A 26575-nucleotide genomic window follows, 5' to 3' on the forward strand; every position below is an offset into this window, starting at 1 on the left:
GGACTTTCCCTGCATGTATCTTGGAATCCCTTATCCAGTTCCAAGGACTGGTGCGGGAATAGGTAGGTCTCTAATCAGACCTAAGACAACTCAGAGCAGAGGGACTGAAGGACGTGCAGCTCAGACCTTGGCTGTGAGCGAGACGGGGGAGGCAGGCAGCCCCTCCCCTCTCTCACCAGAACCCCATGTCCCAGGAAATCCTTGAGGAGCCTTCTGGGATGAGAGGGGCTTCCCTGGCACAGGCTCATGGACGTTAAACGTCATCAGAATGGAGCCAAAGGGCAGAGAAGGAAACCACCCCATTCCAGTGAGTCAGTCACCAGAGGTCCCACCCTTCCCAGCACGGCCAGCCTCCACTCCTCTCACCCCATCTCTCCTGCAGGGTCCCTCCACCCCTCTCATCTAGTGGCTCCCTCCAGCCCAGCCCCACTTCCTCATCCTCTCCCAGCCTCTGTCTCCCTGCAAGCCCCCAATCCTAATGAGCCACATCCCAGCCAGAAGAGCGGGCTGTTGAGAGAAACTGTCCCACCTCTCAGCGGTGCACAGGCTCCTGAGCTGGGGGCTGCCAGTGACCTGCCGCCAGTTCCTGTGGCGCCAGCCAGGCGAGTTTCCTGTCACTACTTTCCTGCTGGGGGCAGGCGCTGGGGGCCTCCTGGCCATAGGTGAGTGTGGAAACAAAAGGCCAAAAGTGGGCAGGGGCTAGCCCAGGGCTGGGACCCATCTTTTGACCTTTGGCCCTTAGGTCCGTGCCCTGTGCCCTTAGGTCTCTTTCAGCTCCTGGTGAACCCCATAAACATCTATGAAGAGCAGAAGATGGTGATGTTGTACAGCTTGGTGGGTTAGTGCTGGGCAAGGCCAGGCTGTCTCGAGAGGCCTGAGGAACATGGACCCATCCCCCACGCCCAGGAAGGAGCCTGAGCTTGTGTCTTCTGCGCCCAAGCTTCCCTGTGGCTTCAGCCTCCTCTGAGGCTTTAGGGGGAGGTCCAGGGGGAAGAGGTTTCCAATGTAAGGAAGAGGACACTGTCCTTCCCCAATCTAAGGGACTGCCCGCTGCCCACATGATATGGTCCAAACCCCACAACCCTTCATAATCCTCATCTCTCACGACCTCTCTGGCCTCATTTTCTGCTTCTCCTGAGAAATTCAATTTGTTCGTTCATTCATTCATTCATTCATTCATCCAGCACTTACTGAGCACCTGCGCTGAGGATTCAGCAGGGAACACGGCTGACAAGCACTCAGGCTTTCTGGAGTTTGCATTCTGGTGGAGAGAGGTAGACAATGAGTGAACGATAAATAAGAGCATTTCTGATGGTGACAAGTAGTTTGAAAAAAAGTAGAACAGGGGGATGTGATAGAAAGAACTTGTGAGGCTGGGCGTGGTGGCTCACGCCTGTGATCCTAACACGCTGGGAGGCCAAGGCAGGAGGATCGCTTGAGCTCAGGAATTCGAGACCAGCCTGAGTGAGAGTGAGACCCTGTCTCTACTAAAATTAGAAAGAAATTATCTGGAAAATTTAAAATATATAGAAAAAAAAATTAGCCAGGCATGGTGGTGCATGCCTGTAGTCCCAGCTACCTGGGAGGCTGAGGCAGAAGGATTGCTTCAGCCCAGGAGTGTGAGGTTGCTGTGAGCCAGGCTAATGCCACGGCACTCTTGCCCGGGCAACAGAACAAGACTCTGTCTCCAAAAAAATAAAGAAAAGAAAAGAAAGAAAGGGTCCGGGAAGCTACCCTTGCTCAAGTAGTCAGGGAAGATTCTCAGAGAAGGTGATATGTGAATGGAGATCTTATATCAGGAGGTATTGGGCTGCAAGAACAGAGAACCCACCTAAACATGGTTTAACCGTAGAGAAAGTTTATTATCTCACATAGTAAAAGTTTCAAGGTAGGGTGGTTTTGGAGTTTGGATAATTCAACAGCTCAGTAACCTACCCAGGACTTGGGTCCCTTCAGTCTTTTCCCTCTGCCATCTTTGGCTTGTCAACCCCTCCTCTTCAGGTAACAAAATGGCTGCAGCAACTCCAGTCATCACATCTTCATACAGCAATTCAAAGGCCAGAAAAAAGAGAAAGGAACATCCCTTTCTCATGTCCCTCTTTAAGAACTAGGAAAACTTCCCTATAATCCCCCCAGCAGACTTCCCCTCCCATCTCTTTGGTAAGAACTGCAACACATGTGCTTTCCTGAACCTGTCCCAGGCAAAGGGAATGGAATTAGTATCTCATCAGTTTATTGAATGAATCCTGTCAGATACCAACAGGAAACGACTTTTTCTCTGACCACCATATTCAAACATGTTCTCCCATTGATGACCTTTCAAGAAAGCTTGTATTCCTTTATTTTTTTAATTTATTATATATTTTTAGTTGGTCATTAATTTCGTTCTATTTATAGTAGAGACGGGGTCTCGCTCTTGCTCAGGCTGGTCTCGAACTCCTGACCAGGAGCGATCCGCCCGCCTCGGCTTTCCAGAGTGCTAGGATTACAGGCGTGAGCCACCACACCCGGCCTGCTTGTATTCCCTTAGAAGACCTAGCCCTGCTTCAGTCATTGACTTATTTTCAGGGATTGAGAGGTCCAATACACTCTTCATCAAAATTTCAAACTCACATCCATTCCCGAGCCTCTTCCCTCCCCCAGCCCCCAGCTCAGGCCTGGTCCCTGGCACGGGGTCCTGCCATAGAGAAGGGACGTGGCCTGCTCTTCCACTCTTTTCTCCGCTTCCTTCCTTTTTTGGTTCTTCTGATGTCAGAAAGGAGATTAGAAGAATAAGAGGGAAAGAAACAAAAGTCTGAAGTCACCGATGCCGTTATGATTCCACTGCCGGTGGCCTCTGTGTGGCAGGCGTCCCCAGCCTGGCCGTCCCAGCGGGCCGTGTGTGGTCTCAGTGCAGGCTCTGTGTGGACCTCGGCAGAGCCCAGTTCCCTGCAGAGGGCAGTTCTACTTGGATGACTTCTTGTGAAGTGCCCCTTAGCTCCTACAGGCCACCATAGCCTCTTACTTTTGCATCTGTCCCTCAGGCAGGCTGCCTTCTTGGAGGGTAACCTCACAGATGACTCCCAGTCTGCTGCCCCCCAAAACACCCACTTGTCCTGGAGGTAATGCACACATCCTTGCCCTGCCAGACAGGGAAACAGGGCCCCTTGTGGCTGCCCTCTCTCCTGCTCTGAGGAGGGGCTGGGGCTGGGGCTGGTCTCAATCCCTGCTCAGCACCCCCAAAAGTGCTCCCCCGACTCTGTGCTTTGGTGGCAGCCCTGGAGCTGCCCTGCGAGGGCTTGGCAGAAGTCCCATCCAGGAGGGATGAGGCAGATTCCCCTTCCTGCAGCACCAGTCTCTGAAGAGCCTCGGACCCCTGCAGCCTCTCACTTGGCATGTGACGCCCACCCTCCACAGATGCTCCCTCCGTGCCTGCCCGCTCCAGCTGCCTCCTTCCACTTCCGGGAGATTCACATTGCCAGCCTCTTTATATGGACTCAGGACAGAGGAGTGAAAGGCTAGTTTTGCTCTTTTGGTAACCCAACAAAGAGACCTGCAGTGCCAGGGGGCTCTCATTAGAACCTAGGGCAACTATTTGTCCTCAGCTTGCTTGGGTCTTTAGCTAGAAGGCCAAGACCACAGAACAAGTCCCTTGCAATGTCCTGTTACACCACAATGAGTTTAGACAGATCCAGATTTACCCCCCAGGGGCCAGGACAGGGCCAGGCTATTGCCCTTGAACAAAACCCAAGTTGTGTTAGCAAAGAGGAAGGCAGAAAAAACTGCTGGGTGGCACCCGACAAGGTTTGCCACAAACCTGTATGACTAGGTGGAGGCAGCCATGTGAAGAACTGGGGGAGGAGTGCCCCTGGCGGGGACACAGCCAGGGCAGAGACCTGAGAGGAGGAATGAGCTTGGTGTGTCCAAGGAGCAGCAAGAAGGTCTGTGTGGGTGGACGTGGTGGGAGAGGGGCCGCGTTGCATGAGATCACTTCAGAGGGTAGGCAGGGGCCAGATCATGAGGGTCAGCAGGCCATGTTAAGGGAGTTTGGATTTTGTCCCCAATGTGGTAGAAAGTCACTGAATGGTTTGAAGCAGGGGAGGGACACGATCCAATGTATGCTTTTAAAAGATCACTCTGGCTACTTTTTGTGAAAATTGAAGTATAAGGTAGCAAGAGAGACAGTAAGGACTCTAGTTAGAAGGCTACAGTCCCAGTGAGATAATGGGGACTCCATGAGGACAGGGGAGATGGAGGGAAGTGTAAGGATTTGGGATTTGATTTGGGCGAACACTCCATCAACACAGGAATCTTCTAGCTTCCCAACCAGCTTATGCTGTTCCTTTGGCCTGGAATGCCATCCGCACCTCCTAACAACACTTACTCATCTTCCAGGCCGAGCTGACACATCATCTCCTTTGTCCAGCCTTCCCAGCCCCACCCCTCCCTGCAGAAATACCTACTCCCTCCTTGGCTCCCACAGCTCTCTGTAAGCACCGCCCTTGTGCACTTAGCACATCGTGTTGCAGTCATTTGTTTACTCATCTGTCTCTCTCCCTGGATTATGAGCTTCGAGGAGCTCACTGTCTCCTTGCAGAGACCACAGGGAGACACATGCGAAACTTCTAAAACATACCAGGCATGATTAAGGGCTGCAATTAGAGGCAGAGACTGTGAGTGCTGAAGGTGTCAGGGCACTGGGAATATCGCGGTGGGCTCTGACCTCTCTTCTGACCACTCTGAGCACCAGTGCTTGTTTCCAGAATTTTTTCTCTTGCCCTCTCTGCTCCCTTCAGCACCTAGGGTAAGCTCAACACCATCCTGGATATGGAAAGTGTTGGCTTCCTTCCCTAATATAAACAAGCACATCACACACACACACACACACACACACACACATTCACGGCTTTTTAACCTCTTGCCATCTCTCCATGCCCTTCTGGAGACTGGCACACAGGGAACTCTGTAAGTGGCTGTTGAATGAATGAATGAGTGGCCTTCTAGGCCTATCAGGTCCGTGTAAATAGGCACAAGGGCAGGGCAGTGGTGGCTGCAGCCAGGGTGGCTGCAGGTGGGTGCCCTGGTAAACATGGTGACGAGGCGGCTTCCTCACTTTGCCTTACCATCTCCTGGGCTCTCCTGACAGGCTTGGGGGCCATAGGCTGGGGGACCTCCCCTCACATCCGCTGTGCCAGCCTCCTGCTAGTCCCCAAGATGCTGGGCAGAGAGGGCAGGCTCTTTGTCCTCGGATACGCCTTGGCTGCCATCTACGAGGGTGAGTGTGTGCCCCCAGGTGCCGGTTAGCGACACTGAAGCAGTGACCCTGGGTGGGCCACCCAATGGGAGCCAGGCCTGGTGAAAGAGAAAAGGTGGGGGTCTAATCCCAGCTGCTCCAACTTGCTGTGTGTCCCTAGGAGAACTCCCCTCATCTCTGTGCCTCCTCAGTTTACATGAGTGAAAAAATCAAGGGTTGAGTGAGACAACCTTTCACAGGCTTCTGGGCCCCGTCATGGTGCATTTCTAGAAGATGGTCACTGAATACAGAGAAGGAGCTAGGGTGGGTTTGAGAAAGTATTGGTTCTACAGAAAGGTGACCTACCAGGCCTCTTCCTCTAGGGCCAGTGGCCAATCTGCGGCACAACCTCAATGAGGTGATATCATCGCTGGGCTGCACCGTGGAACTGCAGATCAACAACACGCGCGCGGCCTGGCGCATCTCCACGGCCCCCTTGCGAGCCGTGTTCAAGGACCTGCTGGTCAGGACTGTGCACGGGCAGGGGGTGGGGGTCCCTCTCCCTGGGCCAAGTTGGCTTGAGCTGGGAGCTGTCACCCTGGCTTTACGGTTTCCCAATGCAGATACTATCGGCATGTTTTGCAGAACTATCTCTGAGCATTGCCGAATGTACCCTGGTCCCAGGACAATAAATGCCAGGAGGGCCCCCCAGGCATTGGAACATGCCCTACACACATTTCCAAATACCTGAGTGGGCAGTACTCGGGGCAGCTGAACTAGAACATCTAGGAAAACTGGGGGCCTTGACCTTCAGTAGTTCAGAAGCTCTGAAGACCAGGAGACCAGGGAATTGGATACTCTAGGGCTAGAGATTAGGGATTTGGGAGAATTGGAGAGTTGGAGAATAGAGGAGATGGGGGCAGAGGGGTTTGGAGTTGGGGATATTCAGATGGCATAATGATCTAAAAGATTAGTGGTGAAGGGTGGGTCCAAGGACCTGGGGAACCACTATCTAGTAAGGATGTGGGACATAAGGCCTGAGGAGGAACTGGGACACAAGTGCAGCTAAGACATGGCACAGGTGAGACAGCTGGGGAGAGGAGAGAGCTCCCCCAGGACTATGGACAGTGGGAAATTTGAGGTGAGAGGCTGTGTCGTAGGGTCTAGGCTCCCTGTAGGCCTGGGGTAAGAGCCCAAAGCTGGACTAGTGGTGGGAGGACAGGCTGTCAGGCAGCAGAAGCTCTAAGCCCCCATCTGCCATCCCAGTCCTTCCTCCCCCTCCAACTCCAGGGCAGCAAAGAATCACTGAAGGCAGAGACTCAGAACATCACCACTTCCTTTCAAGACCTGGATGGCCAGGTGAATAGTGAGGCTGGCTACAAGCCAGAGGATGTCTCGGACTCAGAGAAGACAGCCCAAGGCATAAAGACCCACCAAGCCCCAGCCTCCAGGTTCCACCTCTCGACACAGAAGATGTATGAGATGAAGACCAAGCTGCGCTGCTCCTGTGAGGGGTATCCCTGGGCAGGGAAGGGTGGGGTGGGCCACAGGGCTGGGGTTCCAGGTCAGGATATGGGAACCTTAGACATCCCTTCCCCCTTCCTACAGATGTGGTGAACAAGGCCATACTCAGCTGCCGTCGTTGGTTTGACCGGAAGCATGAACAGTGCATGCAACACATCAAGGTCCCACTGCTCAACCACCTGCTCTGTCTGCCCATGAAGTTCAAGTTCTTCTGTAACATTGCCAAGGGTAGGCACAGAGGCAGGAGGGTGGGTGGCACAAGGGCTAGGGAGCTGAGTCCTTGGGGGCCACTGGTAGGTGTGGCACAGGAAAGCAATCAGATGGGGAGGGCTTAGGCTCTGAGGACACAGCACCCTCCAAGGCAGCCCATCCCCTGACTGGCTTTGTGGCCCAGAGTAAGTTATAGCAAAGCTCTGGGCTTCGTCTCTTCATCTGAAAGATGGGCGTAATAATAGCACTTATCCCATTAGGAGTGTTTGAGTAGGAAAAGGGCTAACTCATGTGAAGCAGGTAACAGCGCTGGCACGCAGAGGAAGCACACTGTAGATGCCGGCAATCAATATTAGTGTTAGATTTGGTTAAGAATGATGGGGGGAGGGGAGGGGGAAATCAGGACTGGCTCCTGGGAGGAGGATCCAAAGAGAGCAGAGAGGGGAGGACTCAGTGTGGCAGACAGCCATGGGAGAGAGGCAAAGGCAGGATGGAGGACCACGGGAGGGTAGGCAGGCCTGCCAGGCCCTGGACTGCAGGCTGGGCACGAAGCCCCACCTGGCCCCACTTGTCCACCAGCGATGGAGTTTTGGTGCCGCAGTCGCATCCCAGTGGAAGGCAACTTTGGGCAGACCTACGACTCCCTCAACCAGTCTATTCATGGCCTGGATGGGGAATTTTCAGCCAATATTGACCTCAAGGTAAGAGGCAAGGGCGTGGCTGCGAGGCAGATAGGGAGTGGGAGGAGGGCATTTGGGAATAGGGCATGAGGAAGGACAAGTGAGAGGGCACAGGAAAGAGGTGACTGGGGATGAGGGAAGGGGACAGGGAGGGGAATGGTGTTGGTGTTGTGGGGGAGGGGACAAAGCCAAGCCAGGTATGCATAGACCTGCCTTGGGGAGGGAATGGTCAGCCAGGTGTGAGATGGTGTCAGCTGATATGTGCAAGGAAGCAATACTGTGTCAAGGAGGGTAGTGGGCAGAAGGGACAACTCCTGAAGATCCTGGGAGGATCCTGGGGACATGAGTCAGGTGGCAGGGGAGAGATGTCACCAAGGGGCTGGGTGTGGGTCTGGCGAGACTGCGGCGGGCTGAGCCTGCATACCTGCCTTCCACCAGGAAGCGAAGCAGGCGGGGCTGCTGGGCCTCAACACGAGCTGGGAGCATGTGAGCACCGAGGTGCGGGACTATGTGGAACGCCAGGAGGCCTGGCTGGAGCACACCCTGGGGCTGCTGCACGTGCTGCTGTCCTGCACCTTCTTGCTGGTCCTCCGCGCGTGAGCCATGACCCCCGCCCCAGCAGCCCTTCCTTCACCCTGGATGGGGGCCCTGCCCTGAGGGAGGTGATAAAGATGGAACTGCAGATTCCATCCCCAGCTCTGCATTGGAATGTTTTTACCTTTAACTTTGCCTTCTTAAGATGAGTTCGTTGTTTATACAGAGTCAAAGAAAACGTGGACATTTTGTCAGAAGAAACATTACCCGAGTTCCCACCATCTTAAAAGGCCAACCGTCTTCATTTATCCACCTCCTTCCGGCCTTTATCCCAGAACTGACTTTTTTTACATTCAGCTTTGACTTTTGATTTTTTCTTGCCCTTCATATTCCCCTTGGCTCTGACTTTGTGCCATTTTTATCATCCAATTTTGCTTTCATTTTCTCCCGCCTGCTGCGTTGGCAGCTACTTTCCCTCCATTTAGAACAAAGTCCTCAACCCCACCCAGCCCAGTGTCCAGCTGGGCAGCCTGGGCCTCTCTGCACTTGTTCCCTGCTGACCTCTGGACCCTCCATTTCCTGTCTCCACCCCAGACACCTGGGGTGGGCAGGGGCTGGGCAAGGGCAGCCACAGGGGCTGTTCACTGCTCCTGTTTGTGTGCCCCAGAGTGACTGCAAGGGAGTGGTTGTGTGTGTACCTAGGCCCTTTAGGGGGACAAAGATGAGTGAGCCATATTCCTGCCCTCAAGAGGCTCATGGTCTAGTGGGGGTGGTGAGAGACACCCACAAGACACAGATGGTCAAGGGCCATATGGACTGCCTATCAGCACAGGTGTGAGAGCTGAGGCGGTGCCCCTGGAAGGGCCAAAACTGGATCCCACAAGGCTGCAGATGGGGAGCTATGGTCAAGGAAAGAAAGGTGTCCCTTGGGCAAGGATCCTGGTATCTGTGGGATGCAGAGGGCAGAGGCTGGGGTGAAGGACTGGGCTGAAGTGGGCATAACCAGAATAGTCTGGAAAGCCCTGAAGGAAGGCCTGGAACTGAGAGTGGTCACAAGATGGACTGGGCAGGCCGGAGGTAGGGAGGTCAGGCTGGATCAGGAACCTGGCTGGGATGGGGTGTGGCAGGAAAATGGCTTGAGATGGAGGGAGGAAAGGGAAAGGTGTAGCAGGTATCAGAACCAGCTTGGGAGGGAAGGAAGGAAGGAGGCACAGAGTCCAACGCCACTTCCAGGCTTTCAACCTGGGTGAGGTCACTCACTAAAAGGACATAGCTGGCCAGGGGGCAGCCCTGTTCAGTAAGCCCGGGCACTGCCACCATGGGTCCCTCCACAAGGGGGCGCTCACAGCCTTTGCATTTATAGTTACAGTGTTTCTATTTTAAAGGCAAAGATAGGAATTTTTACAGGGCCCCAGAACCAATAGCATTGGAACTTATGTTTCACACTTTACAGAGTTTATTTAATGTACTTTTACAGTTTTAAACACATTTCCAACAATTAACATTTCTTCCTTAGGAAATGTGGGACTTTGGGAGATAACAGAGAATAGCTACATACATATGGGCACGCACACCCCCCCCACTACCGTGCTCAAGGGTAGCCAGGATGGGGTAAAGGTGTGCTAGTGGAAGGGAGATGGTGGCTTGCGGTGAGCGTTGCTTGAGCTAACCTCCAAGAGATGTGCTGCAGGTAACCCAAAAGGCAGAGACTTGAGAGGTGAATGTGGGAGTCATGGTGGATTAAGTGACTCCTGCAGCCTTGAGGACTTTTCTGTCTCTGTGCCTCTGCATGCTATTCATCTTGCAGGCTGCTTACCTGCCTCTAGCTCACAAGCACACACTCCCCGCTCCTGCCAGGCTGGCCATGCCTGCCTCTAATCCCCACCTTATCTCCTGCGTGTAGGGGGGGTGTCTCCCAGGCCACAGCTAGAAGACGGGCACAGTCTCCTTGTTACCACTACTGCCTGGCACAGTGGCGAGGACATGGATGGTGCTCAATGAACGCTGGTTGCTCAGTTGAATGACTGTGGCTCAAGGAAGCCCATGGTTGAGAGTGTGTGAGGAGAATGTGGAGGAAGAGATGGACACATCACCGTCCATCCATCCACAGGTCCTTCTCCTACATGGACAGCTATAACCAGGACATTCGCTTTGACAATGTCTACATCAGCACCTACTTCTGTCAGATCGATGAGCGCAGGAAGCAGCTGGTGAGCGGGCACAGGCCTGCCCAAAGATGCCTTGCTGTGTGTCCTGTGTGGGCTTCGTGCTCCAGGAGGGCAGAAGGGAAAGGGCTGTGGGCCCTTGGGGTTCCTAACTGTGCAGACATGTTTTTCCAGGGCAAACGGTCTCTGCTGCCACTCCGCAAAGCCGAGGCAAAAACCGTCATCTTCCCCTGCAAGCCCACTATTCAGGCCTCGGAAATGAGAAATGTGGTGAGGACGGTGTGGGCAGCAGGCTCCTGGATGCGGCCACAGGCCGCGAGCTGAGGGTGGAGGGCAGAGGCACCGAGTGCTCCCTGCCGAGGCAGGCATCGGGCGCAGGTCCACCCTCCCACTCCTTGGGTAGGTGAGGGAGCTCCTGGAGACGCTGCCCATTCTGCTGCTGCTGCTGGTGATGTGCGGACTGGACTGGGCTCTCTACTGCATCTTCGACACCATCCGCCACCACTCCTTCCTGGAGTACTCCTTCTACAGTGAGGCCAGACCACACTCCAAGTCCCAGGCCCAAGAGACAGTCCCTGGAGAAGGCCAACCCCTGTGCAGCCACCCCACCCCATTCTTCCCACTGCGCCTCCTCCTGCTTCTTCTGCTCTCTTTTCTGTGACTCAGCCCCACCCTGTCCTCCTCAAGGTCAAATCTCAGCCCTGCAACCTGACAGCTGTCACTGCGGTCCTCAGTTAACCCTTTACATTTACAACAGGGAGGGGTTAGGGTTCACTGAAGTCATGGAAAGACCTGTGCAGCTGAGAAGTATGTCTGTGCCCTAACTCTTCCCCAACATCCAGCCCCCATCCTGCCCACCCCCTTAAATCCAGCTCTTTCCTGACTCCGCCCCCCCCCACTGCCCCGGCCTTAGGCAGTCATAAACTGGAGGTGAAGGTCGGTGGAGACTCCATGCTTGCCCGGCTTCTTAGGAAAACCATTGGGGCCCTGAACACCTCCTCAGAGACAGTGGTGAAATCAAACAACATGCGTGAGTAAGGTTGAAAGTTTGGATCAGAGAAACTGAGGGCTGGGGGCAAAGGTCAAATGATTTCCAAGGTAAAGAGTTGGGGAACTGGCCGGGTGCGGTGGCTCACGCCTGTAATCCTAGCACTCTGGGAGGCCAAGGCGGGCAGATTGCTCAAGCACAGGAGTTCAAAACCAGCCTGAGCAAGAGCGAGACCCCGTCTCTACTATAAATAGAAAGAAATTAATTGGCCAACTAATATATATAGAAAAACTTAGCCGGGCATGGTGGTGCATGCCTGTAGTCCCAGCTACTAGGGAGGTCGAGGAAGTAGGATCGCTTGAGCCCAGGAGTGTGAGGTTGCTGTGAGCTAGGCTGACGCCAGGGCACTCATTCTAGCCTGGGCAACAAAGTGAGACTCTGTCTCAAAAAAAAAAAAAAAAAAGAGTTGGGCAACTGAGCCTTGGGTGTGGAGAGATAGGGGTTGGCATGCTTGAGTTGGGGAATCAGAGCATGGCACACTTGGGCAGGCTTGAAGAAGTGGAGGTTGACGGGTTTGAGTTGAAGGAGTCTGGAGACTGGGGTCTTGGTGCCAGAGGGTCCCAGCCCTCTAGAGCAGCACTAGCCAGCAGAACTTTCTGCTGTGGTGGAAATTTTCAAGATCTGTCCCACACCGAGTAAACAGCCTCATGGGCCTACTGGCTACAGTATTGACAGTGTAGTTCTGCAGGGTGAGGGGCAGGCAGGAGGAGAGCAGGGATCAGAGGCCTAACATGCATTTCCCACTGGGTTGGGGGGCTCAACCCAGGGCTGCCCTGTCCCTAGGCTAACCCTGACCCTGCCCTCTCCCCCAGCCTGCCTGCCCCAGCCTGTGGGCCTGGATGCCAGGGCCTACTGGAGAGCCGTACTGCCAACTAGCCTGCTACTGTGTCTCTGCCTGGTACAGGCTTTTGGCTACCGGCTCCGGAGAGTCATTGCAGCCTTCTACTTCCCCAAGGTGTGCCCTTCCCTAGACCTCTCCACCCTTACATACCTGCATGTGCACGCATACACACACGCACTGCACCAGCTCCCCACCAACTCCATCTTTGGGGGATGCCTTCCTCCTCCCCTTCCTGCCCCCAGCGAGAGAAGAAGCGGATCCTGTTCTTCTACAATGAGCTATTGAAAAAGAGAGCAGCCTTCACCAAATTGAGGAGGGCTGCCATCATGAGGCGAGCACAACAGCAGAAGGCTCCGGTAAGTCCAGGCCTGCACGGTCCTGCCAGCTCCTGGCTGCGTCTAAGAACTGTGGGGGAGGGGGCAGATCCTTCACCCAGCACCTACCAGTGGTCCCAGGCCTACTTGCACTTGGTGAGTTCTGATGTGACACATGCTAAGGGCCCCAGTTATACAGCTCCTGGAGGTCAGGGAGCTGTACTAGAGATGAGTACCGAGTGCCAGTCAGGTGTGGGGCTCTAGTGCCAGAGGGCCTGCTTTTGAACCCTGGCTCCTCCCCTTATTACCATGACTAGTATGTGATCTTGAGCACATTACTTAACTGCTCTGTCTTAGCTTTTCCATTCTGTAAAATGGCATTAACTACTCCATCAAGTTGTAAGGGTTAAGTGAGTTTTACTCGCGTGGTGCTGGCATGCAGCAAGTTCTGTACATGTTTACTGTCATCATGTGACCCTGGGCAAGTGACCACCTCTCCAAGGATCAGTTTTCTCACCTGACAAAGAGATGATGATGATAACACTGTCTGCCTTATATGATTATTGATTGAATTACTTACCGTATCTTAGTACAGGGCCTGATATTATAACCAATGAGTGGCAGCCAGTCTTACACAAAGTTCATAATAGTGAGACTGTTTGCTTAACTTTTTCCTTCAGTGCCTAGACCCTCCCAGCCCCCATGACAAACAATAGGGGCAGCCGGATGAATGTGCTATGGAAAAATGAACAACAAAAAAGAATGAATTGGGACTCCTTGACAGTGTCCTGAAGTAAGCTGGATTTGAGTGTGCATGTGGAAATGTGAGGGACAGTCATTACCAGCTGAGGGCACAGAACGTGCAAAGACTCAAAGTCAAAGGGACTGCCAAGTGCCAGGCCTAGTATAAGGAGAAACTGGCGCACAAAAGACAGCATTCAGGGAGGGGTGAAGTGGAGCAGAGGCTACAGAGGGACCAGATTGTGGAAGGCTCTGGAGGCCAAACCCAGGAGTTCTGCCTGGCAGGCAGGCAGTGGGGCCCCTGAAGCTTCTTGAACAAAGAGTAACCTAATAAGGTGGCCTGTGAAGAATTATTCCTGGCAATTGTGTGGAGACAGTGTATAGGGGACAGGAAAGAATAATGAATTGGGCTTGTGATTTGGAATCAGCACATATGGGTCCAGCCAGGTTTGACTGTTTACTATTTGTGTGTCTTTGAGAAAGTCACTTCACCTTTCTGAGATTTATCTTTCTTGTCTGTAAAGTGGGGATAACAATAGTGACAGTCTATCTGGCCTACTCATTTCTCAGCCTCACGTGAGAACTGCAAAAGATAGTTGTTGCTGATATCCACTGGGAGAGAGCCTGGAGGCTGCATCCTCCCACTCTCCATCACGGAATGGGGCAGGGAGGCTGTCCACAACCCACTTCCCTAGCACACTGGCCCTTCAGGGGTCTTCTGTGGCCAACCCAGCCTCGCCCATGTGGTCACTGTCAGGTCTCCTAACTTCAGACAAGAAGTGCTGTCCAGTTCCCTTCGCAAACCCCTCTTTCGCCCCTCGCTCCCCAACTGGCTCTAACCCCCACCTCCCAACAGCGCCACCACCTGGTGGACATCCTGCACCGCCGCTGCCCGCTCCTGCGGCCCTGGCTGCGCCGGCGCTGCGTGGTGTGCCTGGCACCCGAGACGCTCGAGTCCTACGTGTGCCCGACGCTGGACTGCGAGGCCGTGTACTGCCTGTCGTGCTGGGACGACATGCGGCAGCAGTGCCCGGCCTGCACGCCCCGCGAGGAGCTCTCCTCCTCCGCCTTCAGTGACAGCAATGACGACACCACCTACGCAGAGTGAAGGGGCGCCTGGCTTGCTCCCCCGCCCCGCTCCCTCCCGGTTAATAAAACGCCTCGTACGCTCCTGCAGCCCGCGTGAGCCTGGCGCGGCCCAGCCGGCAGTCGGGAGCACTGGCTCGCTGGATCTCCACCGGGCCCGGCCGCGGACGGGAGGCGGGAAAACAGCGAAGCCACTAGGGAGGGGGCCAGACCTGGGGCCAGGTGAGGGCGCGACGCCCAAGCCGGTGGGACCGGGCCTCAGCTCCCACCCTGCGCTGTAGAGGGAAGGCGGCCGAGGGGAGAGGCGCGGGCGGCGCCGGCCTCGGGGGCGGGTTCCGGCTTCTGTAGAACCCGGCGCGGCGGGGGCGTGGCCTGGCGGGGGCGGAGCCGGGGCGGGCGGAGCCTGGCTCCGGGCCGGGTGGGAGGGGGCGGGGCGGGGCCTGGTGGCAGCGCTGCGCGGCAGGGCGCTCCAAGCAGACCCGGCCGCGGGCGGCTCCTCCGCGAGCGGTCTCGCACCTGCTGCCCTCGCCCAGCCCAGGGCGCCGCTGCCATGCGGCTGGCGCTGCTGTGGGCCCTGGGGCTCCTGGGCGCGGGCAGCCCTCTGCCCACCTGGCCGCTCCCAAGTATAGGTGAGTCCTCAGTCTGGAGCGCGTCACCGCGCGGGCTGGGAGGAGGTGCAGGGAAGTCGGAAGGCATTGGGGTTCTGGGGTCGGCCAGAGATCCTGGGAGAGCCCAGCCAGAGCGCGGCCCGCCCGGGTCTGCTGTCCTGGGCCTAAGGCCCGGCGACTGGGTGATGGAGAGGAGGGGAAAGCGGGCAGATGCCGGTGTCCTCACCTCCTGGCCGTCCTCTGCGCGGTGTCTGCGGACACTTTCAGGTTCAGGTACCAGAGACCGAAGGGCCTGCCCTGCGCTCCTCAGGATCGTGGAAAGAGGGTCGCTGCTTCCTACGACTGACATCTTCGGTCCTCTGGGGCCTAGCTGACCGTTCCACCCGGTGCCAGTGCGCCGAGTGGGCACGGCTAATAGGGTTTAGTGACGAGGATTCTTTCTAGCCCCTTATCCCAGGCCTAGGCAGCCAGGTACCTTCACCCTGGTGCTATTGCCACCAGATGCCTAGCCGAGCTGGAGGGCCCGGAAAGAGCAAGGAGAAGGGAGAATTGGCCAGGAAAGAGGCTGGGACACCAGCTCCTCCTTGGAACTTTCACTTCCCGCTGCTGTCTTGGGCTGGGGGCCGAGAGGGCAGGCGCGGGTGGAGTGTCCGGAGGAGAGAGGGCCATTGTGTGTAGGAGGGGTGCTGGGAGGAGGAAGCCCAGGCTGTGGGGAGCGGGTGTGTCTGACTGGGCATGAGGGGTATTTAGGGAGGTGGGGGTGTTTGCACTGCTCACCCAGAAATGGGCGTTCCTGGCATCTCTGAAGTGAAGGAAGGGGAGGGTGTGTGGGCACCCGGCCACAGGGCTTAGCTCAGTCTTGAGAGGGGGCGTTCCCGGGAGGGGAGTGATCGGGAGGGAGTGGGAACAGGGGAGGGTGCCTGTGAGAACCTGGGATTGGCCCTAGGGGGACAAGGAGGAGCCACAGGCTGGCCAAGCTGAACTTCTTTCTCTGGGGACTTGTGGATAGGCTGGTGGGTGGAAAGCCATAAATTGGAGAGAAGCCCCCTCCCTCCAGCATTCTCCTTTAAGTCCCAGCATGCAATGCAGGAGCCCTTCAAGCACCTAAGGGCCTTGATGTGCTGGGTGCTGGTGGGTCTGGTGTCGATCCCTCAGCACTGTCTTGGGGTGTCCTGGGACCCTACAGGTGGCACTGAGGAGCAGCAGGCAAGGTCAGAGAGCGCCCTGAATGGGCCCTTGGAGCCCCAGGTCCTTCAGGACAACCTCCCGATTAACCTAGCAGAGGTGCTTCAGGTGAGCGCCCCTCTCCCCTCTAATAAATATATACACTCGCCCTCACCCCCAGCACAGTCAGGTGTCTCAAGGCCAAAGCTTGGCTGAGGATCTGGTGAGGAGACCTCACAGAGGCAGGTCCATTCTAGGTCTGACTGCCTCTCCCACCACACCTGGCTTCACTTATCGCCCTCTCCCCTCTACACGCACATCTGTCCGCCTCAGCCCCACCCAACCCATCCATCTCCACTGGGGAAATTCTGAAGCCAAGCTTGCTTTCTTCATCCCAGGTTGTCAGTTTTCTCAGTGGGGGGATTTGGCAAGGGTCATGGCCTCACCAAACCACCCCCCACACTCTCTAAAGCTGAGTCAGAGGAAGGGCTGGGGCCTGCACTGGGTCCTCTATGATGCTTCCTCTCTGGGCAGGAAGCCGAGAAGGGGCGGCTCAAATACCTTCCTTGACCTCCCCACACAACCCCCCAGAACAATGCCCCTGGCCAGGCAGGGTTTCCTGGCCCTTCCCTTGGGATCCCCCCACCCGTGATCTAATCGTTGGTGCTCTCCTGAGGGCCTGAGGTTTACTGGTTAGAGAGGGTAGGATTTGCAGGCATGTCTGGGAGGTGACATGCTCTCTGGTGCCCACAGACCAGTCTGCCTGAGTCCCTAAGGATCAAATTGGAGCTGGATGGTGAGAGTCATATCCTGGAGCTGCTACAGAATAGGTAATAGTGATGATTATAATAATGATCGCATGGCTAACAACTTGTATAGCATTTACTATGTGCCAGGTACAAAGTGCTTGCACTCATTTAATCCTCATAACAACCCCTAAGGGAAATACTATTATGTATTATTGTCCTCATTTTACATATGAAGAAGTCAAGGCACAGAGAGGTTAAATGGCTTGGCCAAGGTCACAGAGCTAGTATGGTGAAAACCAAGTTAGAACCCAGATAGCCTGGCAGAGTCAGTGGCCCAACTGGTATACCTTGCTGCGTTGGGGGAAAGTGGGAAGGTTGGGGGCTACCTGGTTCCCAGTCCCCCTACTGCCTCCAAGCCTCAGCTTGTCACTATACTAACCTGGGAGGTGGCTCAAAAATTGCCCTCCTTATTCTTCACTCCACAGGGAGTTGACCCTAGGCCGCCCAACCCTGATGTGGTACCAGCCCGATGGCACTCGTGTGATCAGTGAGGGTCACACTCTGGTGAGTCAGGCCCTCTTGTGCCTAGTTTCTGGCCTAGGGGAAAGAGGGAGGGAACATCTAGGGGATGCCAGCCCTGGAAGATGTGAGTGGACATTGCATATCTTTACCAACAAGCTAGACTCCCGGATTCAAATCCTGACTACCATCCGGGATAGCACTAACGTTTCCCTGCTGTAGGAGAATTGCTGCTACGAGGGAGGAGTGCAGGGCCACGCAGACTCCTGGGTGTCCATCTGCACCTGCTCTGGGCTCAGGTACAGTGGGCAGATTCCATAACAGTGGAGAGAGTGAGGGGACACCAGGCAAGGAGCTGAAATGTTCTCTGACTACCTTTCTCTTTCCTTAGGGGCTTAGTGGTCCTGTCTCCAGAGAGAAGCTACACCCTGGAGCAGGGGCCTGAGGACCTTCAGGGTCCTCCCATTATCTCCCGAATCCAAGACCTCTTCCTGCCAGGCCGCACCTGTACCCTCCGAGGGCGTGCATCTGTGCCTATGCAGGCTTCACCAGAGGGACAGCACCACATTCGCAGGGTAAGGATGAAAGGCAAGAGGGCTGGGCTTCGATCGTCTTGAGGGCTGACCCCTACCCTCAGAGCTATGTGTTCACAGTAACAACAGCTCCTGCTAATGGAGAAATTTCCACGTGCCAGGAACTTTGTGAACATTATTTCATTTACTCTTCTCAGCAACCCTAGGAGGTAGGTGCTCTTAATAGCTCTATTTTAAAATGAGGAGACCAGTTCCGAGAGGTTAGGTGACTTGCCCAAGGCCATGCAACTAAGAAATGGTATGTCCAGGATTTGTACTACTCATCGTCTTATGGTCCCATGTGCAGAGAAATCTCACTTGATTATAGATAACATACAATGAAAAGCAATGAAAACCAAATTTCCTAATTTTTAAGATGGAGATAATAAAACTACTTGCTTTATAGGGTTGCTGGGAAAATTAAATGAATATATATATATATATATACACACACACATATATATATAAAGTGCCTGGAACTGTGCTGGACATATGATAAGTGTTTGATAGTGTTGGCTATTGTTATTTTTATTATTATTATTTTAAATTTGGAAAAAGCACTGAGTTTGGAGACAGAAAAGCAGGGATCTACTCCCAGCTTCATAATCTACTTCTTGGTGGTCCTTGGCAAGTCCCTGGCCTCTCTGGCCCTCAGTAGTTCACCTGTAAAATGGGCTGTCCACCCTCCTCTGCCTGACTACACACGTAGGAGTGGACACATCCTGGTGGGCCCTGCGTACGTAGCTGCTGGCCATGAGTAGCAGTTTGCCTGATCCTCCACTTTCTTGTCCATAGTGGAGGCGGGATGTGGTGACAGAGACCAAGATTGTTGAGTTGGTGATTGTAGCTGATCATTCAGAGGTGAGCCCACTGGCCCTTGTATATCCTCCCCTAACCCTCACCCACCCTGCCACCTTTCATGGTCACCTCTCTTGGCCCACAGGTCCGGAGGTACCCAGACTTCCAGCGCCTGCTGAACCGCACGCTGGAAGTGGCCCTCCTGCTGGACACAGTGAGTGTTGGACAGGGCAGCAGCCCCATAGCCCCTAACCATGGCTACCCCTCTTCTGAGCCCAGCTCTCTTTCAGTTCTTCCGGCCTCTGAATGTACGAGTGGCACTAGTGGGCCTGGAGGCCTGGACCCATCACGACCTGGTGGAGATAAGCTCAGACCCGGCTGTCACACTAGACAACTTCCTCCACTGGCGCCAGGCAGACTTGCTGCCTCGATTGCCCCATGACAGTGCCCAGCTGATAACGTAAGACCCCCAGAATGAGCCGGGGGGCCTGGCTCTACCCTGTCCTGGCCAAATTCACCCCCCTTCAACTCCCTACCTCAGGCCCTGAAGCTCTGAGTACCATGGCTTTTGGCCTTCACCTTTGACCTCTTCATCCCACAGCGGCACTTCGTTCTCTGGTCCTGCGGTAGGCATGGCCATTCAGAACTCCATCTGTTCTCCTGAATTCTCAGGAGGCGTGAACATGGTGAGTTATTTCCAGGTCTCCTCCCCATTCCCAAGTCAGTTCCTCCCAAGTTGGTACCACTTATTCACTGAAACACCCCTACAAAGTTGCCCAACTCAAAGCTGTGGGTATAGAGGGTGGAGGCGTATGATGTGGCCTCTGCTGTCTGGCAACTGCCCACCTGTGATGGCCAGCCCGTCACAGTGTACACAGTCCTCATCTATGCAGTCCTCCCATTCCTTAGAGGAAGGTAGTGGGGCAGCTGAGACCCAAGAACAGAGGTGATCTCCTAGGGTCATTGCAGTGGGCAGGGGACAGAGCTGAGCCAGAACCCAGGTTCTGGACTTTCCCCCTACCTTAGAAGCAATGAAGGAGGGAAGCAGTACCCACTGTGTGCCCAAGAGGTCAGATAGGGTGGGCTAGGCATTATGGTGGAGGAAGGCTAAGGCTGGGGCTGGACCTGGGGTACTCCTCCCCAATGACAGGACCACTCCACAAGCATCCTGGGAGTCGCCGCCTCCTTAGCCCATGAGTTGGGCCATAGCCTGGGCCTGGACCATGATTCACCTGGGAACAGCTGCCCCTGTCCAGGCCCAGCCCCAGCCAAGAGCTGCATCATGGAGGCCTCCACTGAGTGAGTTGCTGCAGGATGTGGAGAGGCGACGGGATGGGGGGCAGGGAGAGGTCCACAGCCCCAACCTTCCTTGCCACCCTCCCCAGCTTCCTGCCAGGCCTGAACTTCAGCAACTGCAGCCGACAGGCCCTGGAGAAAGCCCTCCTGGAGGGGATGGGCAGCTGCCTCTTTGAACGGCTGCCCAGCCTGCCCTCTCTGGCCCCTTTCTGTGGAAATATGCTCGTGGAGCCGGGCGAACAGTGTGACTGTGGCTTCCCGGACGTGAGCCCCTCACCCAAAGCCTTGCCCCTCTCGCTTCCATGCCCTCGCTCTGGCTCACTAGCCCTGTCCAAGCCTCCTGTGCTCCTCTCTGGTTCTGAAGGGACCTCCCACCCCTCTGCCAACCTCTCTGTCTGCAGGGACAGCACGTGGGCTGTTGGGGTCTAGCTCTTACTTTCTTTGTGGCTTTGGGCATCCTCTGGGCTTGGTCTCGGGAGGAGGGTTGGAGGTTGGCTCTCAGGCCCCACCTGCTCTGATGCTCGGCCCCTCTATGCCCTTGCCCACAGGACTGCACTGATCCCTGCTGTGATTACTCCACCTGCCAGCTGAGGCCAGGGGCACAGTGTGCATCTGATGGACCCTGTTGTCAAAATTGCCAGGTGGGCACAGTCTAGACTGGCCAGCAAGAGCTCATGTGCCTGGGGCCAGGGTGGAAAGGGTCATTCTGATTCCCAGTCCTGGCTGGATTTGCCCAGTACCCACACTGATGCTTGTCCATCCTCCACAGCTGCGCCCGGCTGGCTGGCAGTGCCGTCCTACCAGAGGCGACTGTGACTTGCCTGAGTTCTGCCCTGGAAACAGCTCCCAGTGTCCCCCTGACGTCAGCCTGGGGGATGGCGAACCCTGCGCTGGCGGACAGGCTGTGTGCATGCACGGGCGTTGCGCCTCCTATGCCCAGCAGTGCCAGTCACTTTGGGGACCTCAGGCGCAGCCTGCCGCACCACTTTGCCTCCATACAGCCAACATGCGGGGGAATGCCTTTGGGAACTGTGGGCGCAGCCGCAAAGGCAGCTATGTGTCCTGTGCCCCTAGGTAAATGAGGAAACTTAGCTCCTCCTCTGGGTTTGTGGAAGCCTTGGCCCTGCTCCCACTGACCATGTGCCCTTTCCCCTCCCCCCAGAGATGCCATTTGTGGGCAGCTTCAGTGCCAAGGGGGTAGAGCCCAACCTCTGCTGGGCTCAGTCCGGGACCTGCTCTGGGAGACACTGGAAGCAAATGGGACCCAGCTGAATTGCAGCTGGGTGCACCTGGACCTGGGCGACGATGTGGCCCAGCCCCTCCTGACTCTGCCTGGCACAGCATGTGGCCCTGGCTTGGTGAGCAGCCTGGGTGGGCAAGACCAGGTAGGAAGGGACATCAGGACCATGGCGAGCAGTACCCAGACCTCACTGTCCATAAGTGTAAAAGGCACAGACTCTGAGGGAAGTCAGATTCTTACTTCAGATGAGCAAAGTCCTGCCATCCCACTGAGCCTTGGTTTCCCCATCTGTAAAAGCCTTGTTAGCCTCCCAGTCACAGTAAAGCTTTCTGAGAATATGACCTTTGCTCTTCTCTCCCCATGGGGCAGGTATGCATAGCCCATCAATGCCAGCCCGTGGATCTCCTGGGAGCACAGGAATGTCGGAGCAAGTGCCATGGGCATGGGGTGAGCTGGGATGGGGGAAATGGAAGGGGAGCAGAGAGCCTGAGGATGATGGGCTTTGGACAGACATACCTGGGCTCTGACCCTTGCTCTATTACTTCCTGGTGTGTGACCTGGGGCAGGTTATTAACCTCCCTGAGCTCAGTTCCCTTATCTATCCAAGGGACATAATAAAAGTACCTACTTCTTGGGGTATATGAAACAAGTATGGGCTGCGTGGGGTGGCTCACATCTATAATCCTAGCACTCTAGGAGGCCGTGACTGGGGGATTGCTTGAGGTCAGGAGTTCAAGACCAACCTGGGCAAAATCAAGACCTTGTCTCTACTAAAAATAGAAAAAATTAGCCCAGCAACTGAAATTAGAAACAAAACATTAGTTGGAGGGGACTACATGCCTGTAGTCCCAGCTATTCGGGAGGCTGAGGCAGGAGCATTGCTTGAGCCCAGGAGTTTGAGGTTGCTGTGAGCTAGGCTAATGCCACGGCACTCTAGCCCAGGCAATAGAGCAAGACTCTGTCTCAAAAAAGAAAAGAAAAAAAGAAAAATAAAAGAAAAGAAAAAGATGATGCGTATGAAAGCTTCTAGCACAGTGTCCATCATATAGAAAGGGCTCAGTGTTAATTTGATCTAATTTCCTCTGGCACAGAAGATACCCTGCCTCCAGCGCTCTGGTTCTCTCTACCCATCATCCCCAGCACAACTGAGATATTGATAAGCTGGAGACAGAGAAGTAGTCCCAGAGTACAGAGACCCCCCCCCCGTTTTGGGGGGAGTGATGGGGTATCACTATGTTGCCCAGGCTGGTCTCGAACTCCTGGGCTCAAGTGATCCTCCTCCCTTGGCCTTCCAAGTACAGAGCTTCTCATTGCTTGCCTTGTGCCTCCTAGGTCTGTGACAGCAATAGGCACTGCCACTGTGAGAAGGGCTGGGCGCCCCCTGACTGCACCACCCAGCTCAGAGGTAGCATGGGGTGGGGCAGGGGCAGCTGGGAGGGCAGAGCAGCTCATTCCTTACCTTTCCCCCTTGGCCCTCTTTTTCTGACCCTTTTGCTTTCTCTGATCACTGGGCTTCACTCCCTGCCCTCTGCTCCTTCATGGGTATAGAGCTCTTAACCCTGCCACCTTTAAACCTGACCTCACCCCACAGCAAACAGTTCCCTGACCACAGGGCTGATCCTTAGCCTCCTGTTGTTACTGGTCCTGGTGCTGCTTGGTGCCAGCTACTGGTACCGTGGCCGCCTACGCCAGCAACTCTGCCAGCTCAAGGGACCCAGCTGCCAATACAGGTATGAGCATCGTCTCCCTGCTACCAATTCCTTCAGCTAGGGACAGTCCAAAGCCTGCTCTCACCTTTGCAGCCCCTGCCGCGCAGTTCTGAGCCCCAACCCCCTTGGACCCTGAGCTTGCTGACTGCCACACCCCACACACCTCTCTTCCATACATGCACCCCATAACTCTTCACCTCATATGTCAACCTCTCACGGGGCAGCTGGGATGCTAGGACCATTTCTCCACAGGAGCCCCTGTGCTGGATAAGTGGGGCCCTTCCTCAGGCTGGTCAACTGCCCCCACCCCTGATTTGACCTAAACCACACACAGGCTCCTCTTCAAGGGGCTGTATAGGGTTAACCTCACTCAAGGATGGCATACAGTTGGAGAACAGAGTCTGAGGCTGGGCTCTCTCCCTCCTTGACTTTCCTCATGCTCAGGGCAGCCCAATCTGGTCCTCCTGAACGGCCAGGACCCCCACAGAGGGCCCTGCTGATGCCAGGCACTAAGGTGAGTCCTGGATGCCAGAGGAAAGGGGCTCCACCTTGGCCTGGCATCCAGCTTGGGCCCCAGGGGGTGGGCATTGAAGGCTCTAGACTCAGAGAAAAGCTAGCATTGCCTCCAGGTCAGCCATAGAAGTCGGGGCTAGCCCTTCCCTGGCTGCAGGCAGAGAAGCAGAGTGCAGACTGAAGTGGGAGGGACAGCTAGAGAAGGGGCTGCCAGCCCCTTCTGGCTCTGTCAGCTGGCCAAGCTGGTGGCTTTGAGAGGTGGGTCTGTCTGTGCCCCCAGCAGTGACCCCTGGAGGGTAGAAGGGGGGTGGTGCTCAGAATGGCCTTCAGTGTGCCAGAACCAGATGAGGCCCAGGTCACCATGTGTAGAAGGGCTGGTGAGTGCCCCTGCCCTGAGCCCTCTGGGTCTGATGACAGGCATATGTGCGTGTGGGTGGTCTGCATGCCCCCACCACCACTTGTTACCCCTGCATGCAGCTAAATAACTGCATGCACAGCACCTCCTGCCCCTGGGACCCTGACTGTCCTCCCTGGGCACTAACCCTTCTCTGCCCACATCTGTCTCTCTGCTTCCCCCACCCTGTGCCTGTCTGCTCCTCCTGCTCTCTTGGCAGGCTACTGTTCTCGGCTTCCCGGCACCCCCCTCTAGGCCGCTGCCGCCTGACCCTGTGCCTAAGAGACTCCAGGTAAATCTGGGCCAGGCTCTGCCCTGGCCCAGGGCAGGTGGGAGGCTTGGTGCCCAACTGCAGTTCTCATCCCTGCTCCCTGTCAGTGGTGCTCTTCATTAGGTGACCAGGGTGCCCCTCAGCGTTCAGACACTCTGAGCCCCAGAAGCAGCAAAGGGTGAGCCTCCTGCCTTGGCTTATACCACCATCTGGTGGTCAGTGGCGGGACTGCAGCTGGCCAGGGACTCCAAGGTTGACCCACACCTTCCTCCCCTGAGACATCCGCTGGCATGCCCCCAAGCCCTCTGCGCATGCCCCCATTCTCTCCTGCCCCACTGGCTGACTTTGCATGTTGACCTGAATCCCTCCAGGGAACTTCTGCATGCCCACTGCCCCTGGCTGTGCTCTCATAGCCACTGCCCCTCTCTCTGTTCAGGCTGAGCTCGTTGACCGACCCAATCCCCCCACCCGCCCTCTGCCCGCTGACCCGGTGGTGAGGAGCCCGAAGGTAACAGTGGGGGGAGAGAAAGGCACAGCCTCTCCCCCCACCTAGGGCTGTGGTGCTGGTAGTCGTGGCGGTGGTGGCCGTGGCAAGATTGCCCCTCAGTGCCCAAGGGCACATACCCGGTGGTGCCTTTAATGGTGACAGGTTTGTTTGGAGACACGAGTGATCTTTGGTGCTGTCCCCAAGCTGGTGTTTCCCAGCACCAGTGCAACGGGGGTGGGCGACATGACATCCCTGGGGCCCACGCCAACCTCCTCCCTTCTCTCCCTCAGTCTCAGGGGCCTGCCAAGCCCCCACCCCCGAGGAAACCACTGCCTACCAACCCTCAGGGCCGGCGCCCATCCAGCGACCTGCCCAGCCCAGGAGCTGGAATCCCGCCGCTAGTGGCACCCTCCAGGTAGGCGAGGAGGAGAGCTGCGGATAGGTGGGCGGAGTGAGTGATCTGGGGCAAGGGGACCTCTGACCCTACTTCTCGGCTTCCCGCACTCCAGGCCAGCGCCACCACCCCCAGCAGTGTTTTCGCTCTACCTCTGACATATCCTAAGGCCTCCAAACCGGACTTAGGACTTCAAGAGGCGGACTTGCCCCCTGGAAAACCCTGCCATGACTGAAGGAGCCGGAGCCTGGACTGGACGCAACGGAATGGGTGCCTTAAGGCACCAGGCACAAGCTGTCAAGCAGGACTCTGGGGACCTGGCTGCGTTGTTGCAGCCAGGGGTTGGGGAGGGGCTGGGGGCTGGACAGGGTTGAGGGAGATGCGCACAGCCTGTCTCTGCTCAGCCGCAATAAACGTGAGATCTTGGGAGCGTGCCTTGGAGCTTGTCTGCTGCTGGAAGTGGGTCGCCCCTGCTGCGGTTCCAGGTCTGGCCGCCAGGAGATGCTGCCGCCTCGGACGCGGGCGGGAGTCCCACAATGGGTCAGCGCGTGTGTCCCGGGGATGCTCCTGGCTTTTTTCTGCCCAGACTGGGAAGGCTCTCAGCGCAATCCTGTATCACGGGGAATTGTCCACCCGTTGTCACCCCCAGTCTCCAAGTCCTCGCCCCCATCGCCGTGCGGCCCCCAGGGGCGGCTATCGAAAAAACCCGCCAAGCTGTCGGACCCCAGTCTCCACCCTCTGACCGGAGGCTGGGAAAAATGGATCTGGCTGACGTTCTTAGAGTCCCGGAGCCAGGACCGAGCGGGACAGCAGCTCCCACGATCCCAAGGCCGCGCACCTGCCTGCTCCCCCTCGCCTGCCCCCCCCCCCCCAGGGCTCCGGAACAAAGGCGCTTTGTACAGGCCGCAACCACCTCATTACTTCGGCTCCGGGAATGGGGCCGCGTGGGACCCCAGCACAGAATGAAGGTGTGGGGTGCAAAGAGACAGACGCCAACCCCAGGGTAGGCATCTAGCGTGCCACTTAAGGCTCTGTACGGAAAGGCGGGTGTCCCAGAAGGTGCGCTGTCCCTTCCCCACGTACTATCTCTAGATGTGCAAAGAAAAGGGAGCAATGTATGAAGGTGGCTGGACTGGCTTCGTGGATCCTCGCCCTCACTATCCTACCTGGGCAAAGGTTGTGTGCCCCTATTTAAAATCCTCAAAATTTCGAATAAGGCTTTCTACCCCGTACTAAGACAGACACGAAAGACACGACCTCCTAAAAACACTTAGTGGAACACCTCCTTGCTCCCCGCCCCCTCGCAGTGCGGCGCGGCCTCCGCAGTAGCCTGGGCTAACCTGGCGCGCGCCGCGGCGCACAAAGGGTTAACCCGAGCGGGCGCCGAGTGGAAAGGAGGAGGTGCGCTCCCATTGGTGAAAAGTTATCCAGGGGCCGGGCCTTTCAGCCTCCGCACCCACCCCCCTGCCCGCAACCCCCTCCTCACTTTGTACCTCTCTCGCCCCG

General features: G+C 56.1%; 2 protein-coding genes across 5 annotated transcripts; both read left to right on the plus strand.

Annotated features, from left to right (window-relative positions):
* The first annotated feature begins 36 nt into the window (after positions 1 to 36).
* Positions 37 to 14435, plus strand: DCST1 (DC-STAMP domain containing 1). The gene is made up of 17 exons (XM_012767888.2): positions 37 to 62; positions 195 to 307; positions 537 to 662; positions 764 to 838; positions 5126 to 5254; positions 5596 to 5735; positions 6503 to 6719; positions 6821 to 6964; positions 7526 to 7647; positions 8065 to 8222; positions 10271 to 10370; positions 10500 to 10595; positions 10729 to 10855; positions 11239 to 11355; positions 12186 to 12328; positions 12457 to 12570; positions 14126 to 14435. The coding sequence occupies exons 2-17, from the start codon at positions 247 to 249 to the stop codon at positions 14375 to 14377; spliced, it is 2121 nt and encodes a 706-aa protein (XP_012623342.1). The 5' UTR covers positions 37 to 62; positions 195 to 246; the 3' UTR covers positions 14378 to 14435.
* Positions 14436 to 14785: 350 nt separating this feature from the next.
* Positions 14786 to 25496, plus strand: ADAM15 (ADAM metallopeptidase domain 15). Of its 4 annotated transcripts, XM_012767867.2 has the most exons (23): positions 14786 to 14984; positions 16150 to 16256; positions 16881 to 16957; positions 17362 to 17440; positions 17618 to 17694; positions 17787 to 17970; positions 18763 to 18828; positions 18911 to 18979; positions 19056 to 19225; positions 19367 to 19451; positions 19916 to 20064; positions 20151 to 20325; positions 20610 to 20702; positions 20831 to 21135; positions 21224 to 21419; positions 21671 to 21748; positions 22634 to 22706; positions 22893 to 23031; positions 23455 to 23524; positions 24138 to 24209; positions 24625 to 24696; positions 24966 to 25090; positions 25185 to 25496. In XM_012767867.2, exons 1-23 carry the CDS (start codon positions 14906 to 14908, stop codon positions 25225 to 25227), a joined length of 2583 nt encoding a protein of 860 aa, XP_012623321.2. In that variant the 5' UTR covers positions 14786 to 14905; the 3' UTR covers positions 25228 to 25496. The 4 variants fall into 4 exon arrangements, with proteins under 4 accessions (XP_012623321.2, XP_012623323.2, XP_012623328.2 ...); XM_012767869.2 differs by lacking the exon at positions 24625 to 24696; XM_012767874.2 differs by lacking the exons at positions 24138 to 24209; positions 24625 to 24696.
* Positions 25497 to 26575: the final 1079 nt, after the last annotated feature.

Source organism: Microcebus murinus, chromosome 2 (assembly GCF_040939455.1).
Source record: "Microcebus murinus isolate Inina chromosome 2, M.murinus_Inina_mat1.0, whole genome shotgun sequence".
Classification (NCBI taxonomy): Eukaryota; Metazoa; Chordata; class Mammalia; order Primates; family Cheirogaleidae; genus Microcebus; species Microcebus murinus.